This window comes from Bubalus bubalis, chromosome 2, assembly GCF_019923935.1.
Source record: "Bubalus bubalis isolate 160015118507 breed Murrah chromosome 2, NDDB_SH_1, whole genome shotgun sequence".
In the NCBI taxonomy this organism is placed as follows: Eukaryota; Metazoa; Chordata; class Mammalia; order Artiodactyla; family Bovidae; genus Bubalus; species Bubalus bubalis.
Genome location: NC_059158.1, coordinates 89,315,380 through 89,333,959, shown reverse-complemented (window position 1 = coordinate 89,333,959; position 18,580 = coordinate 89,315,380). Strand labels below are relative to the sequence as shown.

At 43.9% G+C, this 18,580-nt stretch overlaps 1 protein-coding gene across 13 annotated transcripts in view; it reads left to right on the top strand.

Moving 5' to 3' along the window:
* Nucleotides 1-18,580, top strand: part of TANC1 (tetratricopeptide repeat, ankyrin repeat and coiled-coil containing 1) — a 252,857-nt gene that overhangs the window by 144,682 nt on the left and 89,595 nt on the right. For 11 of the 13 annotated variants that reach the window (XM_044934922.2, XM_044934943.2, XM_044934933.2 and 8 more), the window contains one exon: nucleotides 13,185-13,289. The exons of the other annotated variants lie outside the window; for them this stretch is intronic. In XM_044934922.2, coding sequence (XP_044790857.2) covers nucleotides 13,185-13,289 — 105 coding nt within the window. The remainder of the gene's footprint in view (nucleotides 1-13,184; nucleotides 13,290-18,580) is intronic. 13 annotated transcript variants of the gene reach the window in all.

The window sequence follows — 18,580 nt, the reverse complement described above, 5'->3', positions numbered from 1 at the left end:
TGCAGTGATTTTGAAGCCCCCAAAAATAAAGTCTCTCACTGTTTCCCCATCTATTTGCCATGAAATGGTGGGACCAGATGCCATGATCTTCATTTTCTGAACGTTGAGTTTTAAGTCAGCTTTTTCACTCACCTCTTTCACTTTCATCAAGAGGTTCTTTAGTTCTTTGCTTTCTGCCATAAGGTTGGTGTCATCTGCATATCTAAGGTTATTGATATTTCTCCTGGCAATCTTGATTCCAGCTTGTGCTTCATCCTGTCCAGCATTTCTCATGATGTACTCTGCATATAAGTTAAATAAGCAGGGTGGCAATATACAGCCTTGGCATAACCCCTTTCCTGATTTGGAACTAGTCTGTTGTTCCATGTCCAGTTCTAACTGTTGCTTCTTGACCCGCATACATATTTCTCAGGAGACAGGTCAGGTGATCTGGTATTCCCCTCTCTTTAAGAATTTTCCACAGTTTGTGATGATCCACACAGTCTAAGGCTTTGGCATAGTCAATAAAGCAGAAGTAGATATTTTTCTGGAACTCTCTTGCTTTTGCGATGATCCAGCAGACGTTGGCAATTTGATCTCTGGTTCCTATGCCTTTTCTAAATCTAACTTGAACATCTGGAAGTTTACAGTTCACGTACTGTTGAAGCCTGGCTTGGAGAATTTTGAGCATCACATTGCTAACGTGTGAGATGAGTGCAATTGGGTGGTAGTTTGAACATTCTTTGGCATTGCCATTCTTTGGGATCAAAATGAAAACTGACCTTTTCCAGTCCTGTGGCTACTGCTTAGTTTGCCAAATGTGCTGGCATATTGAGTGCAGCACTTTCACAGCATCATCTTCCAGGATTTGAAATAGCTCAACTGGAATTCCATCACCTCCACTAGCTTTGTTCATAGTGATGCTTCCTAAGGTCCACTTGACTTCGCATTCCAGGATGTCTGGGTCTAGCTGAGTGATCACACCATCATGATTATCTGGATCATGAAGATCATTTTTGTATAGTTCCTCTGTGTATTCTTGCCACCTCTTCTTAATATCTTCTGCTTCTGTTAGTTCCATACTGTTTCTGTCCTTTATTGTGCCCATCTTTGCATGAAATGGTCCGTTGGTATCTCTCATTTTCTTGAAGAGATCTCTAGTCTTTCCCATCCTATGGTTTTCCTCTATTTCTTTGCATTGATCACTGAGGAAGGCTTTCTTATCTCTCCTTGCTATTCTTTGGAACTCTGCATTCAAATGGGTGTATCTTCCCTTTTCTCCTTTGCCTTTCACTTCTCTTCTTTTCATAGCTATTTGTAAGGCCTCATCAGACAACCATTTTGCCTTTTGCATTTCTTTTTCTTGGGGATGTTCTTGATCACTGCCTCCTATACAATGTCATGAAATTTCCTAGTTCCTTAGAGAAGTTGAAACTGTCACTCCAGGAAAGACTCAGATCTTTCTCCAGGGATACCTTAAAACCAAGATTTGTGGTTAATCATTTATTTGGGACGGTTAATGATTTGGTTAATCATTCTTATCAGCATTCAGGGGTTTAGATTCTTTATGGTAAGTTATAATTGCAACCAGTAGTTATAGGAGGTGGTGGTGGTGTTCAGTCGCTGAGTCGTGTCAGACTCTTTGTGACACCATGGACTGCAGCCTGCCAGGCTTCCCTGTTCTTCACTATATCCTGGAGTTTGCTCAAACTCGTGTCTCTTGAGTTGGTGATGCCACTCAACCATTTAATTCCTATGTCGCCCCCTTCTCCTCCTCCTTCAATCTTTCCCAGCATTAGGGTCTTTTCCAATGAGTCGGCTCTTCATATCAGGTGGCCAAAGTAAAGGTGAGGGCAACAGATTTCCTCATTATAAACTCACTCAGGTATGAATGAAAACAAGGCCCAGGTGGCATTCTGCCCATTTATAGGTTTATTAGCAGGCTGGCACAGTGCAGTCATACAGTCTGTTTCATACGCCTAATAAAGTTCCAGCTCTGTCCTTTGGGGGAGGGGGTAGTGTTCTGGTGGCACTTTGCATTCAGTGTTTACCTGTAGCAAGTATTCCAGCATTTTATGGATAATATGTTAGTTTTCTACTAGTGCCTTTAGAAATTACTACAAACGCAGCAGCTTAAAACAAATTATCTCACAGTTCTGTGGGTTAGCAGTCCAGGCGCCACCTGGCACGGTTGTATCTCTGGTCTGGGTTCCCCAAGGCACAGGGGAAGATGCTGGTGGGCCTGCGTTCCTTTCTGGGGCTCAGAAGATGAAGTATTCCAGAACTCATTCAGGTTGGCTGAGTTCAGTGCCATGTGGCTGTAACACTGAGGTCCTCCTTTGCTTGCTGGCTCTTTGCTGGGGGTCCATCTAAATGTCTCGAGGCTGGCTGCATCCCTTTGTTCGTGGCCCCCTCCCTGCATCTTCAAAACCAGCCTCATGCCCTGTCCAGAAGGGTTGAATCCTTCTCATGCTCTGAGTCTCTCTGACCGTCTCCACCGCTTCGGCCCTATCTCCCCTCATCCTCTAACCCAGGTTGTGCTGACTTGCTACCCTTTTCTCCTTACACAAGGCTCCAAGCCCTTGTAAAAAGTTTCTGACATCCCCCCGCTGGGAAACATCACCTGTGTTCTTGAGATGAAGACTGAGTTCAGTCTTCCTTTTCTACTTTTAAGGGTTCATGTGATTACATGGGGCCCATCCAGCAATCCAGAATGATCTCTCTAGTTTAAGGTCAGCTGGTTAGTAACCTTAATTCTTTATTTAAAGGCAAAAAACAACATTTTATTTTGTATTGGAATATAAGGAGCCTGGCAGGCTACAGTCCATGGGGCTGCAAAGAGTCAGACACGACTGAGCAAGTGAGCACAGTATAGCTGATTAACAATGTTGTGACAGTTTCAGGCGGATAGCAAAGGGATTCAGCCATACATACACATGTATCCATTCTCCCCCAAACTCACCTCCTAACCAGATGGCCACGTAACACTGAACAGAGTTCCCTCTGCTAGTCCCTCTGCTAATTCCCTCCCTGTCCTTGTTAGTGACCGTAATTCTTAATCCCACCTGCAGAACCCCTTCACAGCAATACCTGAAGAGTGTTTGATTCAATCATTAAGGCCCAGGAATATTTGGAGTTCTACTCCCACAGACAGAATTTCTTATGACATTTGGACTCTGGGGCCAAATAATTTCCTAGAATCAGCAGCTGGACCTCCAACCACTTACCAGTCAAGCCAGTGCACATCTGTGGACCTGCCTGGGTCACACATGGGCCAGAGTGTTTCTGTGATAGTTCTTTTCAGTCCTCATACTTCAAATACCATGAATTCACCACTGAAGAGAGATTTCCAACAGCCATAGTACCAATTAATGAAGTCAGTGATTTAAACTGTGTGAAAGTCCATTTCTGACCGTCAGTGTGCTAATTACCATGGTGCTGGTTGCTGATAAGGACAGCTAGCTGACCGACTAGGACTTGCGGTGGCCTTAGCTGTTGTGTGTGTGGCCTTTGATTAGATGCTAGTTAACTACTCCAGGAGTCTGTATTATAGATTAAGACAACTAATTGCCCTCAGGCAGGAGATTAAAGCCAACAGACACACATTTATATTGCACTGTTATGTTGAAGTGTTTTGAAATAAAATTCAGATGATGTGATAAAGACTCTTGTCCCCTCAACCGAGGGCTTCAGGGGAGTCCTGTCACATCTTATTGTCACCTTGTGCCTGGCACAGCGGTTGTGCAACAGATACTTGTTGAGTAAATAGGTTGCTGCTACTGATGCTAAGTCGATTCAGTCATGTCCGACTCTGTGTGACCCCATAGACGGCAGCCCACCAGGCTCCCCCGTCCCTGGGATTCTCCAAGCAAGAACACTGGAGTGGGTTGCCATTTCCTTCTCCAATGCATGAAAGTGAAAAGTGTAAGTGAAGTCGCTCAGTCGTGTCCGACTCCTAGCGACCCCATGGACTGCGGCCTACCAGGCTCCTCCATCCATGGGATTTTCCAGGCAAGAGTACTGGAGTGGGTTGCCATTGCCTTCTCCGAGTAAATAGGTGAATCAATGCATTTCCATGCTGTAATAACACCAGAGCTTCCCTGCTGGCTCAGATGGTAAAGAATCTGCCTGCAGTGCAGGAGACCTGAGTTTGAACCCTGGGTTCGGAAGATCCCCTGGAGAAGAGAATGGCAACCCACTGCAGTATTCTTGCCTGGAGAGTTCCATGGACTGAGGAGCCTGGTGGAGTACAGTCCATAGGGTCTCCAAGAGTCTGACATGACTGAGCAATTAAGACTTTCACTTTTCACTTTCATGCTGTAATACATGAAAAGTCAGGTACATTACAAGAACAGTATGGCAGACAAAGTGAACTGGGAGAAAGTGGGAACGTGGCTCAGGGTGCTTTGTTGAACTGGGAATGTATTGTATTCATGATGCTATAAACATGCACACTGCAAGCTGAGACTCGCAAATCTTTGCCAACATTTATTGCAAGAATGCTTTATTGAAAGGGGAATGGCTCCGTTTTGATAGCTTATTTTCCTGCTAGATTTCAGTGCCCTAGTGGTAGTGCACATTCCCATTGCACAGCCCCTGTGCACTGCATGAATGAATAAAGGCTGTCTGTCTGTCTCAACGTTGGTATTGTTCAGTCCTTGGGTTGTGTCACTCTTACAAAAAATGTTATTTGAAAGAGAACGGAGGCTTACTGAGAGAGTGTCAGGTAACTTGTATTTTATTCGCCATCAGCGGACTACCCGTTTTTTCCCTCTTGCCCTCTGTTTTTTCTTCCTTAGAATGAACAGTCTGAATTTCCACAGACCTCACCTGTCTTTGGGTCCAGTGAGGTTACAGCAGTAATAACTCGTCTCACTGACTTGTCGCCCACCTCTCCTTACACAAGGCCCCAGGCCCTTGTTAAATGTCTCTGGAAGTTTTAGAACGTTCCCCAGGGCCATGGCATGTGCTCCTGGCCAGGAAAGTTCCGGATGCCGGGGTAGCTGGCTCTTCTCTCCTGGAGCCCTGTCCCACATTAGCCCCTGGCACCCAGGTGGCATTCCCTGGAGCTGAGTCCTCTCAGGTAGCAGTTTGGGGTTTTATTTGTAGCCTCTACCCTGCTTCTCATAGGAGAAATCTGTTAATAAAACAACACTCTGTGCTTGAAATTGCTCTCCCCTTGGGCCGAGGCTTTCTGACCCATTCATTTGATCAGCCGGCTCCTTCCTTAAAGAAAGTCCTCCCAAGAGACTCTCAGCCCCAGTAGGCAGTCCTGCCAGTTCACCTGCCCAGCCTCAACACCGTGCGAAGCAGATGGAGGTAAAGCCAGGTTCCCTCCACCCTGTCGACTTCGGCCAAGTCTTCCCCTTTCTCAGTCCCGAAGTGCATTTCTCTCCCCTCCCCCACCATGATGCTTTCTTGTGGGGGTACAGGAGAGAGAGGAGCCAGACTTTGGAAGCTCCGTATAGGTATCGTGCTCTTTAAAAATCCAAGACTGTAATTTCAGAGTTTACCATTTCTTGCTGACTTGATTTATGACATTTGCTTTGGTGATAAAGACCCCCCCTCACCCCCGCCCTCTCTGCCCTGCCAAAGAAATCCTCTTCCTCACCCTTTTTATTTTTCTCTTCTTGTTGTGAACATTTCCCAATGTGAGATGAAAACCCAGATCAGGTAAAAGTGACAGAAACCTTTACTGTGAAAGTTCAGGATGCTAAAAAACAAAACAAAAGAAAACGAAAATGATTGATAACACAGGAGAGTCACTTTTCATAGTGTCCAGATGTTGTGAAAAAATGTAAGATCTACCTTAAATGCAGTAAGTACCCTCAGGTGTTGTGTGTCCCAAATATGACTTTCAAATATATATATAATTATTTTTAATTGAACCACTCAGAAATGAGAAGTAACCCCTGCCCTTCTCTGTTTCGCTGCCTGGAGATAAAGCCCAGTTTGGTTAATTTCTGCCATTCCTTTTAAAAAAATATTCCTTAGATGGTCATTTCTAAGCAGCAAAATAGCTGTGTGATTAAAATGTCAAAAGGAGTAGGAAAACTGGCCGCTGGGAAAAGTGTACTTGGAGATTTACATAGAGGCAGGAGAGGGATGGGGAGAAGGCTGTGTTCCAGGTTGTGGATGGAGATGACTGAGGGAGATGCCCCCACCCCACCCCCCTGCCCGCCACTGACGCAAGCCCCTGGACAGTGTAAGGAGCTGGCAGGAGCTCTCCTGTGCAGGCTGCCTACTGGGTGTCTGTGTAACCACTTTGGGGCACATTTCCTGTTTCTCTTCATCCTAAGAGCCCTTTGTCTCTACGTTGGGGAGCCCCCTTTCCCCTGTATCACGGAGCAGAGGATGGGGGGCAGAGGAAGCTAGGGAAATTGAGATGAGAAGAGATCCAGAGCTGTTATGAACTGGGTGTAGTTTATGATCAAGAACAATCCCTGTTCATCATAAAACTTGTAAACTGGGCAGACTGGTGCCCCACTCATGGCTGTAGACCCTGCTCAGACCCTGATAGAAGAGTGGTCTTCCTTAGAGGTGCGCCCACAGTGCTCTGCATACTTGGTACCAAAGTATGGCCCGTGGTTCCCGCCATACCTGGTAACCTCATCAGAAGCTGCATCTTAAAGAGCCCCCCATGGTATCCTTATGCCCAGTTAAGCTTGAAAAGTGCTTTACACCAGTGTCTTGGGCGCCCAGGAGTGATAGGGAGGGAAGTCCGCTGCAGCAGGGAAGCACACTAGCTTCTGGATGAGCACATTTTTAAGCTAATACCTGACAGTCTTGTTTTTCAGAGCCTCTTGTCTTAAACAGGAGCCAGCAAGCTGTGCTTTGTGGGTAATTGTTATTATAGTATTAGATTCTGGTTAATTTGGGGGGATTAACTTGATAGTGCTTGTTTTACATGAAAGGGTGAAGTTATTTTACTTTTTTAGGTAGTTTATGCTTGTGTGTGTGTAGGGCAGGAGTCCACTTGAATATTGGAGTGGGTTGCCATTCCTTTCTCCAGGGGATCTTCCAAACCCAGGGGTTGTACCCACATCTTCTGTGTTTCCTGCATTGCAGGTGGACTTAGGAATGTTGAATATGTCATTGTAAACAAAAAGCTGTGGGTAGAAAGGTGCTGGGCAGTCATTTCCCCTGAGTAAGGGTCAGGTGTTAGGGAAATGTGTTTTTTGGTTTTGATCTCTGTTGATGAATTTGGCCACTTCATTGAGAAGTTTTCCATTTCAGTGGCATAGAACTCAATGTCACTGTGGCTTTATAGATGGCAGTTTAGTGTAAGAGCCAGTGATTACAATGGCTCCTAACTGGTGTGGCCTCTGGACGTCCTGTCCTGTGGTCAGTCTGGTCAGCTGCCCACATCACAGACCCTGAATGCCCCTTGTCACAGAACACCGTGTGTAATGGAAACAGTAGCTCTTATCTTTCTGGAGGGTATGTACCTCCTATTAACTCTGATTCCTCAAGGTTCCTTCTTCAACCTGTTATTGGTGTTTTCTGTTAGAGTAGGATCTTTCCTTGAGTGTCTGATGATTTTAGTTTGTAAGTACAAGGTACTAAAAAGCTGACTAAATGGTAGAGAGGTGTGTGTCTGTCTGTGTAGGGAAGGCTTTGTGGTAGAGTGATGGATCAGGGACCCACCATTTCTCTGGGGGCTTGGCTTCAACTGTGATTATGTATTGGTCTTTTCTCCTCCCAGGGAGGAATCTAATCCAGGGATCCCTAACCTGTAGGATATAATGCCAGATGGTCTGAGGTGGAGCTGATGCAATAATAATAAAAATAAGATGCACAATAAATGTAATGGCACTTGAATCATCTCCAGACCATCTCTACCAACCCCACCCCACCCCACCCCCAACCTTGGTCCATGCAAAAATTTTTGTCTTCCATGAAACCTGTCCCTGGTACCAAAAAAGGTTCCTCCTTGGTGTGCAAGCTTGTTGTCAGCATTTTCATAGCAGACAGCTGGGGTAGAGGGTGTGGAGAGATGCATCTGGGTGGGGCCCACCAATACACATGGAGAATTTTTCTCGATCCCTGATTTAGTGTAGCACTGAAGAGTTGAGCTCTTGACTCTCCAAGGTCTGGGAATCCAGCCTTTCCAGGGAAGACTTCTGCATCCAGGATGAAGGAGGGAATGCTTCCTGGTTTGGGAAGGGGTTCTGGAGGGGTCTTACTTTCCTTTCAGTAGATTTCCAACCCATACTTCTGCATTCAACCCTGCCATGCCCCTGCCTTCAGAGGGGTCTGCTGTCTGTGAGGCTGAGCCCTCCCTCCCCCGCACACCCTTTCCCCTCCCCAGTCCTAACCTTTCCTCCTGTGCTCTGTCCATGCTCCTTGGCAGTCTGTTTCCACTTCCAGAAGTTTGGTTTCTTGCCTGTGGTTGTCTTCCTTCCCCCCTGGTCTCTCTTAAATCCCTTTACTGCAGCTTTAATGGTGTTTTGAAAGGGAGTGAGGGCAAACCAGCGTTCATCTGCTGTGTTTAATGTAAAGTGCCAAAAGAGTCTCTAACGAGCAATTGAGGGGGGAGAGAAGAAAACCTCTGAGTTATAAATTTATCCGGTTTTATAGCATTTGAGGTTCAGCTGTTTGTGAAAAGCAATTTAAATAAAAGGATCAGGTTGGAGAACTGTGGTTTATATTCACTTCATATTTCAACTCCTAGTAAAAGAGGAGATCAGAAACAAGGGTGTATGAATAAAAGATTTGCTGAATGTATAGCCAAGACCTAGGGTTGGGTGGTGGAAGGCCCTACTGCCCTGGCCTTTTCTAGGATTGCCTATTTAAGCTAGATTTCCTAGTTTTTATAAGGGCTGAATGGTGATTTAATACACAGGCTTCAAACCTGCACGCACCTCAAAACTGTGTGAGTTCCTTCTTTACCGTGTGTTGGCCTTGAGCAAATTGTTTCATAGATTTGAGCCTCAGCTTCCTGACCTATAAATGGGGGAAATAGTGTTTTTCCTCCAAAGTTATTAGAACTGGATGAATTAATGTATGTAAGCCCTTACCTTTGTGTGGCCACTGACTGCAGTTTTACTGACTTTGTTACATTCTAGGTCTCCTTTCTTTTCCAGCCTCACTGTTCACTGTGGCAGGCACTGTGCCAAGCCAGGGAGCCAGAGACACTTGACCTCTGCTCTCAGGATATTCCCCTAAGAGCTGAAGCCTCCCTCATTCTTCTTTTAGCTCTGGGGTGTACTGAAGTTTGAGTTGGACAGGGACGGAGACCATCTTTAAACCTAGGTCTGCCCAGCTCTAAAGGCTCTGCTCTTTAAAAAAAACAAAAAACAAAAAACTAATTGATTTACAATGTTATGTTAGTTTCTTCTGGACAGCACAGTGAATCAATTCAGAGGCTTTGAACCATTCAGAGGCTCTGCTCTTAACACCATCTCCTTAGTGTTGAATATCTTTTACAGTGAGGAATTGACCTTTGAATAGAGCACAGTTACAGGCAAACGGATGGGCATAAATGCTTTCCAAAGGCTCTGGGTGATGTTGAGGTTCATATTCCAACCATTCCTAACAGTTGTTGTTCATCCATGTGCAGGAGAACATTTTGGAAGGATGTGTGGGATAGGTGGATTGCTGGGAAGTAGGTCTCTGTAAGTTATTACTATTCCCCGAGGAGTTAAGGTGAACAGAAACTTACAGGTACTCCATGAGTAGAGCCTGGTTGCTGTTTTGGGTAACTTGAATCATTGGACAATAATAATAAAAGGCCTTAGCTCCCTTGAGTTCTGTAAATGGAGAAGAGTGGATGAAAAGAGAAAGGTGCTCTTGATCTCTTTTACTATAAGGAGTGGTTTGGGAACCCACAGTGTAGAAAATCTCTTGCATTTGTCCTGGGTCTGTTTCTGCCTGCCCCATTCAGGTTCTTCCTAGTTGCTGTCTCCTTCACAGCCAAAGCCTTTGACTGTGTGGATCACAATAAACTGTGGAAAATTCTGAAAGAGATGGGAATACCAGACCACCTGATCTGCCTCTTGAGAAATTTGTATGCAGGTCAGGAAGCAACAGTTAGAACTGGACATGGAACAACAGACTGGTTCCAAATAGGAAAAGGAGTTCGTTAAGGCTGTATATTGTCACCCTGTTTATTTAACTTATATGCAGAGTACATCATGAGAAACGCTAGAGTGGAAGAAACACAAGCTGGAATCAAGATTGCGAGGAAAAATGTCAATAACCTCAGATATGCAGATGACACCACCCTTATGGCAGAAAGTGAAGAGGAACTCAAAAGCCTCTTGATGAAAGTGAAAGTGGAGAGTGAAAAAGTTGGCTTAAAGCTCAACATTCAGAAAACGAAGATCATGGCATCTGGTCCCACCACTTCATGGGAAATAGATGGGGAAACAGTGGAAACAGTGTCAGACTTTATTTTTCTGGGCTCCAAAATCACTACATATGGTGACTGCAGCCATGAAATTAAAAGATGCTTACTCCTTGGAAGGAAAGTTATGACCAACCTAGATAGCATATTCAAAAGCAGAGACATTACTTTGCCAACAAAAGTTCGTCTAGTCAAGGCTATGGTTTTTCCCGTGGTCATGTATGGATGTGAGAGTTGGACTGTGAAGAAGGCTGAGCGCCGAAGAATTGATGCTTTTGAACTGTGGTGTTGGAGAAGACTCTTGAGAGTCCCTTGGACTGCAAGGAGATCCAACCAGTCCATTCTGAAGGAGATCAGCCCTGGGATTTCTTTGGAAGGAATGATGCTAAAGCTGAAACTCCAGTACTTTGGCCACCTCATGCAAAGAGTTGACTCATTGGAAAAGACTCTGATGCTGGGAGGGATTGGTGGCAGGAGGAGAAGGGGAAGACAGGATGAGATGGCTGGATGGCATCACTGACTCAATGGACATGAGTCTCAGTGAACTATGGGAGTTGGTAATGGACAGGGAGGCCTGGCGTGCTGTGATTCATGGGGTCGCAAAGAGTTGGACACCACTGAGCGACTGATCTGATCTGATCTGATCACAGCAAATATCTTTGTTTCCCCTCTCCTCCTCAGTCTTTCCCTTCATGCATATTTATATATGGATAGATGTGTATTCTTAATAAAATCTGAATTGTATTTTGTGTACCGTTGTATAGCTGACATTTTCCACTTACTTTCCTTCTGCCCATCTGCAGTAACCATTCCATTTCAACCTTTAAAAACAGTCCTTTTCTGGGACTTCCCTGCCGGTCTAGTGGTTAAGAATCTGCCTTCCAATGCGGGGGAATGTAGGTTCCATCCCTGGTCAGGGAACTAAGATCCCGCATGCCCCAGGGCAGCTAAGCCCACATGCCACAAGGAAAGATCCCACAGGCCTCCGCTGAGACCCAGTGCAGCCAAATAAATAAATTAATTGAAAAACTCCCTTTCTAACAGGGTTAAATCAATTATGAAGACAGCCATATGGTTAACTACTACTTTAGTCATTTTGGAATCATGATTTCTAAAGTCTGAAATGATATCCTATTTGTCAAGCTCTATAAGCTTCTTTGATCTTGTAGCCTATTTTCGGTTGTGGTACGTTATAACTGGCTGGGAAGTAGATTAGTTTTATAGTAGTGTAGATGCTTTTGCAGTAAACCTTTAGGTGGCAGCATGTCTCACCATAAACCACATTCTGAATAGAATTTCTCAGATGCATGAGACGTTTGACACAGGAGGATTTCGGAATCTGCCTGACTCCCCCGTCAGTGTGCAGTGCCGAGGCTGAGGTCCTGGGAGGAGCCAGGCTGCGTCTGAGGGCTGAACAGGAGAGAGAACTGTAGACCCCTGTCTGCGACTCATCCTCCACCTTCTCTTAGTGATGTGAAATGTTTATTAAAAGCACACTTTAAGTATAAGGCAACCAAGGAAAACAAGAGTCAAGTGAATGATTCTGGACCAAAGTGTAGTGGGATGTTTGAAAGGACTGGACCGAATAGGCAGTGTTTTTTGTTTTTTTTTTTTTTAAAGCAGCTTCATTTAGATATAATTCACATACCATACAATCCACTCATTTGAAGTGTACACTGCAGCAGTTTTTAGTATATTCACAAGGTTTTGTACCATCACCACAACCCAATTTTAGATTATTTTTATCACTCCAGACTCCCTAGCCATCACCTCACAAGCCTGCACATGGTTACCCATGCCCTGGTAACCATTCATACTCTGTTTCTGTAAATTTGCCTATTCTGGACATTCCATTTGAATGGAATCATATATTATGTGGTCTTTGGGGACTAGCTTCTTTTACTGAGCAAAATATTTTCAGGCTTCGCCCATGTTTAGCATGAATCAGTACTTCCTTTTTATTGCCCCGTGATAAGTATATCACATTTTGTTGTCATCAGTTGATGGACGTTTGGCTGTTAATGAGTAATGTTACTAAGAGCATCCATGTACAGATTTTTGTCTGAATGTATATTTACACAGAAGTGGATTTATTGGACCATATGTGTAACCTTCTTGGGAACTGCCAAGCTGTTTTCCAAAGTGACTGCACGTGTACATTACCACCAGCAATGTGTGATGGGTTCATGTAGCCTAATTCAGAATTCCAGATTATCTGATGATAAGTTGGGGTTGAAGAGGTGGTGAGAGAGATGATTAACAGGCTCTCTGTGTCCCGAATTGCATGCTGGACTGACTGCTCTGCCTTCCCTCTTCTATGTCAGCTGCCAAGAAAGCAGCCGTCTTTCCTGCCCGGCACAATTGCCATGTGTCACCAGGCTGATCAAACGCCTGCGTTCCATGGCTGCGCAGAGCATGTTGATGTTACAGCCTGGCGGCTTGTGATCCTTGCCTCCTGACTTTGGGGAGGTACCAGGCAACCTGATCGTCTTGGTCCCAGTTAGAGACAAATTCCAAGTTAAAAAAATCCTTCACCACGAGCCGCCCAGGTCCGAACATGTCAAAATCACTTCCGTGACATATACCAAAGACAGCTGTAGAGGCTGCATAGCAGAAGAGCTGCTTTTGTTTTTGTCAGAGTTTACATTCTGCGAGCCGAGCTTCCACCCATCTCTTTGGCAGCCCAGTCTGGACGTTGCCGTGTCTGTACTGAAATGACCGTGTGTGTGTTCACGGGAGGGGAAGGGGCTGGCTCTTTAGGCATCTCTGGGTTCTGGTAAGGACACACACTGTACATTCTGAAGCTTTGTTTGCAGCTGGAAAAAATTAGACACACTCAGATCTTTCCCTGCTACAGGTCCTGTCAGGAAGCCCAAGTATGTGGAAAGCCCCAGAGTGCCTGGAGATGCAGTCATAATCCCGTTCCGAGACGTGCCCAAGCCAGCAGAGCCCAGTGAGAATGGTAAGGATATGTTTGCCATGATTTCCCCCCCTAAAGATTTTACACTGTGACACTCCACTTTTGAGGGAAACTTGAGTGCCTCTTGTGGGAATCCTTCGCTAAACTGAATATATCTGGGAAGTGGTTTTCTTTGGGCAGTTAGAGAGATCTGTTTAGCTAATGTGAATTCTTTAGATTGTATACAGTGTAGGAATAGTGGTGCATATGCATTGTTTAAGGTTTGAGACTTTCCCGTCAATTTTGACCTCCCCAGTATGGGGGGATATAAAAAGCCAGCCAGCAGACTGCTTCCAAGATTTTTTTTTTTTATTTCTCCAATGTTTTAGAATATTTTAACAATAGGCTTTGGCTGAAAAGCTGAAACTGTAGCTGGACCAAGCTTATAATACCTAGCTTTCGTAAAAGCACTTGGTAGCTTTTGAAAGCTGCTTACTTTTTTTTTAACATCAAAAGTTTTTCTTTAGAGAATGTTGAAGTAGAGACCAAAAAACCCTCCAAATTGATTGATACCTTTTCATGAAGACACTTTATATTTTGCTTTTTTCCTTCTATCTGAAAATACATGTAACAGACAAAAGCTCTAGCATTTCATAGATATATTAATAGCACTTTATTTTTTTAATTGATTCAAGAATGGACCTGTTTGTTCCTGTCAGTGGGGGTGTTTCCCCAACTCACAACTCTAAAGTCTTTGTGTATTTTGAATTTATATCCTATTTTGCTGCAGAAACACACGATTAAGAATTCTGAGGAATGTGGAGAAGCTATTGTACCTCCACTATGGACACAAGTTTATGTAGTAATGATGAAAGAGAAGAGTATTTCACCCGTATTTCCACCTTAGAAGAAATGGCATCCTTGTCTCTCTAATTGTGGGTGGGAAAGAGTACAGCTCTCCTTTTATTTTCTGCCACCGTGTGTGCATTTCATGCGTTGGCCAGGGCATAGTGGGGAGTGGGTATGAAGTGTAAAATGTGATAGGAACATGGAGTGGGGTGGTGGTGACAGTAAAGTTAAAAATAAGCTGAGTGAGGGTTTGGCAGAAAATGAAAATCAGAAAGAGGTGTTCGGGGCGGGTGGGGGCCGAGGTGGGACCAGCAGCCCCACCGTTTTTCCTTCTGTGCAGGCATGCAGTCATTTGGCTTCTGGGAGAGACTCACACTAGGATTTGTGCTGGGGAGGGGCAGGGCGCCAGGTGTGTGGTCTTGCAGAGGGGAGGATCCGTGGTGCTGCCTGGTTAGAACAGCCAGAGAACCTGCAAACATGAGGATCCTCCTGGTTGTGAATTCACATGTGCCCGGGGTCTGTGGGCTGATCTGTTCTCTCATTTCTGTTCTGGGTATCAAAAAGAAAATGGAAACCTGTTCCTCGGAAGTGAATATCAATAATCTGAGTTTATGAGCTGTCTGCCCATTTCAGACTAAGCCTGCCAACCCCTGCCCTTGTCCTCATTTGCCTGTGGAGTCCTGGTTGGTTACGCCCCTGGCATTTGACTGGTGTAGACTCCATGATATGACCCCTTGTTCCATGGGCAGGAGTCCTGTTGAGGTCCTGTCTAGCATTTAGGACTCCCCCTGGGGTAAGAATGAGGACAATTTTAGGGTTTTTGTTAGGCAAAGAAATGAGGTTATAAATAGTTCCCACTGTCAACTCTTCTCCCCTTGTTCAAGGCAGAATTGACTTTCTTAGGGGAGAAGGTGTTCTTGTGCTTGGCTGCCAGCTGAGCTAAATTCAAGCACGGTGATTGATGTTGCTGGTGTAGCCAGCAGTCTGCAGACACGCTTACTCCTGAGACCCTTGCTGTTGGATTTAGGCTCATCCTTCTCAATGGGGACTGACATTGTGACATACCTGGGCTGCTAACACATACCAGGGATTTCCAGAAGTTTGCCTAGAATTAAGAGGCAGGGTACATTTCCTCTTTTTTAGGTGTCTGGGAAAAGGATGTAGCTTATGCTTGTGGGCATATAGTTTTTCATGGGTTGCCGTGATGCTAGTGGGATCCCCATCAGAGTTATCTGTTGGTTGATGAAGAGGTGGTTGCCTAACAAAATTTAGCTTGATAATTAGTAAAGGATGGCATGCTTTGGAATTCCCCATAGAATCCTTTACATTTCTGTGGGGTTAATGAAGTTTGCCATATTAAAGTATAAATTTTATGTCCAGGTCATTGAATCTAAAGACAAAGCTGGAGCAAATGGAAACTTAAGTGAGTCTGAGTATTCATTCAAACATGTACAGATGCATGATGAGCTAAATCCTAATTTCTAGGCTTTCAGAGCAGTAGTATCACTTAAGTTTTAATTTAAACCTTGGGCGTATACTTTACATACTTCCTTTGGGCATTTAAAAAAAAAAAGTCTCTAAGACACTCTTCTGGATGCTGTCAGTAATAGCATTTTGGTATTCACTAGTCTGACGAACTATTGAAAACAGCCCCTTGTGAAATGCTTTTGAAATTTTTCATGGATTTGTGAAATATCAGGTTATTCCTAGATGTTTGAAATTCCCTTCCCTGACTAAACTGCCTTGCTTTATGGTTGTGTGGCTCCATAAATCCTTGACTCTTAGCTTTCTGAAATTTAAAGTAAAACAAAAGCAGTGAGCACTTGAAATTTATCCATTAATTTATAAACAGTTGTATTTGTAATCTGCATATTTTAGCCGTCTGGGAAGTGGAATATATGATATGGCAGGTGAACATTTTTGTTACAAGCAAAGAACCTGTTTATTAAAGTTTACACTAACCTGCAAACTTTTTCATGGAAAGATTCTACTTTATTCAGTATTTTTAAATGTATTGGAAAAACAGCATTTTTTCTTAGTCCTCAAACAAAATATAATCCCCTTTTTCCTGTCAAATGATCCTAATAAGCTTATATATAAAGTAAGTTCTTCACAAATAAGCTTCCTATTACTAGGCCAACATATTGTTTATGGGGAAAATGCCACCCACAGAACAATACCTCTGCCTTAAGGGAAAATAAAAAAACAGATAAATTAGGGAGGATTATTTAACTGTAATAGGATTCACAGCTATGTTTTTCTTGAATTCGGGGCATTCGGGGCAGCCATAATCTGTTTAGGTTTGCTTCGATCTATCCTTGCTACTTGAGCAAGCTTTGATGGGAAAGGGTGAAAAAGTTTTAGTCTTATGAGTCATTATTTGATGAAGATCAATCCAAAATATGATGAAACTTTTTTTCTAGCCATCTGGTTAGCAAGTAGAACTAACATATGAAACAGAAAAATAATGAAATGCAGAACTGTCTTACTGGGAGGAGTGAATCCTTTTTTAGATATATTTCAGTAAATATTGATACCTTATGTTTTTGATGACTATTTTAGACATTCAAAAAGATGTAGAGAATGAAAAAGGTATAAAGAATATGATACCTGTCTACCCACTACTCAGTTTAAGAAAGAAAACATGACTTTTTTTCCCTCCTGATTACATTGCTTTTGCTTTCCCGAGAGGTAACTTTGCTCCTGCTAATTTAAATTCCAGCTTCTTAGAATGGTGTTGCACTACTTGACCAATGGTTGAATAAGGTTTTAGCTCGATAGAAGCATAGAAGGGGAAACATCCCTGGTATGTGTGCAGTGGAACAGAGACTAGAGTAGAATAGCCATTCGTTCTGCATTTCCTTGAATAAAAAATTCTTGTGCTGTGAAAAGAATTGTGTTGGATGCTATTTGAGATAGCTTTTCAAGCATAGATCCTTTTCTCTTGGAGCCTTAGAGTCTGGGCAGGGATTAAAGACTTATATATACAGAGTAACTATAGTATGGGGGCGGGGGAGTAGTGTTGACTAATCTAAGCTGTGTGACAAATCCAGTGCAGATGGAGATGCTGTGCCAGGAAAGACTTGCTTGGAGTCCTGTGCATTAAGATTCACCTGTCAGCGAAGTTTAGGATGGAGTGGGGGCAGGAAGGGGACTGCAGTCATGGAGAATGGTTAGAAAATGATTTCAATGGTTACGTGAGAGACTAAGATCTCAACTTATCCATGGAACACGATCAGGAAAGAAGTGAGGGGTAGGAAGATTCCCAAGAGATTGCAAGGACATGGAAGCTGTAAGAGACAAAGATGTTGACTTCAGAGTTTTGAGACTATATTAAATGGACACTGGAAGAGAAGTACCTGTCCATTTTGGTTTGAGTTCGGTTTCAGGCGTGTTGAGTTTGAGGTTTGGAAACATCCAGGCAAAGATGTCCTCTGAATAGCTGGAAAAATAAAACTGGGGCTTAAGAGTTCAGGAGGAAACCTGGGTAGCCTTTTGCCTAGAGTGGATGTGATGAGACAGGGTGTATTATACTAGGGAGATCAGCCCTGAGTATTCATTGGAAGGACTGAGGCTGAAGCTGAAACTCCAATACTTTGGCCACCTAATGCGAAGAACTGATTCATTAGAAAAGACCCTGATGCTGGGAAATATTGAAGGTGGGAGGAGACAGAGGATGAGATGGTTGGATCGTATCACCGACTCAATGTATATGAGTTTGAGTAAGCTCTGGGAGTTAGTGATGGACAGGGAAACCTGGAGTGCTGCAGTCCATGGGGTCTCAAAGAGTTGGACACACAATTGAGCAACTGAACTGAACACTAGGAAAAAGGTCACTGAAAGAAGAGCCCTAAAAACCTTTGATATTTTATTCTTGAGCTGTGAATAACATGGAAGAAGCACAGCTAAAGGGTAGAAAAACCAACAAGACCACACAGTATCTGTAAGTTTCCCTTCTATCTGATGTGAAAGTTGTTACTTCCTTCCTTGGAGGACAGAATATGTGCCAAGGTCAAAAATATACAGGAGGCTTCCGGTTCAAGATGGTGGAGTAGAAAGACAGGCATTTATATCCTCCTGTGAGAGCACCAAAGTTGCAACTAGCCGTCGAACAGCCATTGACGGGAGGACACTGGAACCCACCAAAAAAAGATAACCGTATGTCCAAAGACGAAGAAGCTGCAGCAAGAGGTAGGAAGGGCGTATTCGTGATAAAATCAAATCCCGTATCCACCGGGTGGGTGATGCACAGACTGGAGAACAATGATGCCAAAGAAGTTCTCGCACTACTGTGAAGGTTCTGAACCCAACATCAGGCTTCCCAGCCTGGGGATCCTAAAAAGGGACTGGCGATCCCCAGGGAATATGACCTTATGGACCAGCAGGATTTGATGATAAGCCTTCCAGAGGACTGAGGGAAATACAGATGCCAGTCTTAGAGAGCACAAACAAAATTTTGCATGCACTAAGACCCAGAGGAGGGAAGCAGTGACCCCCCAGGAGAC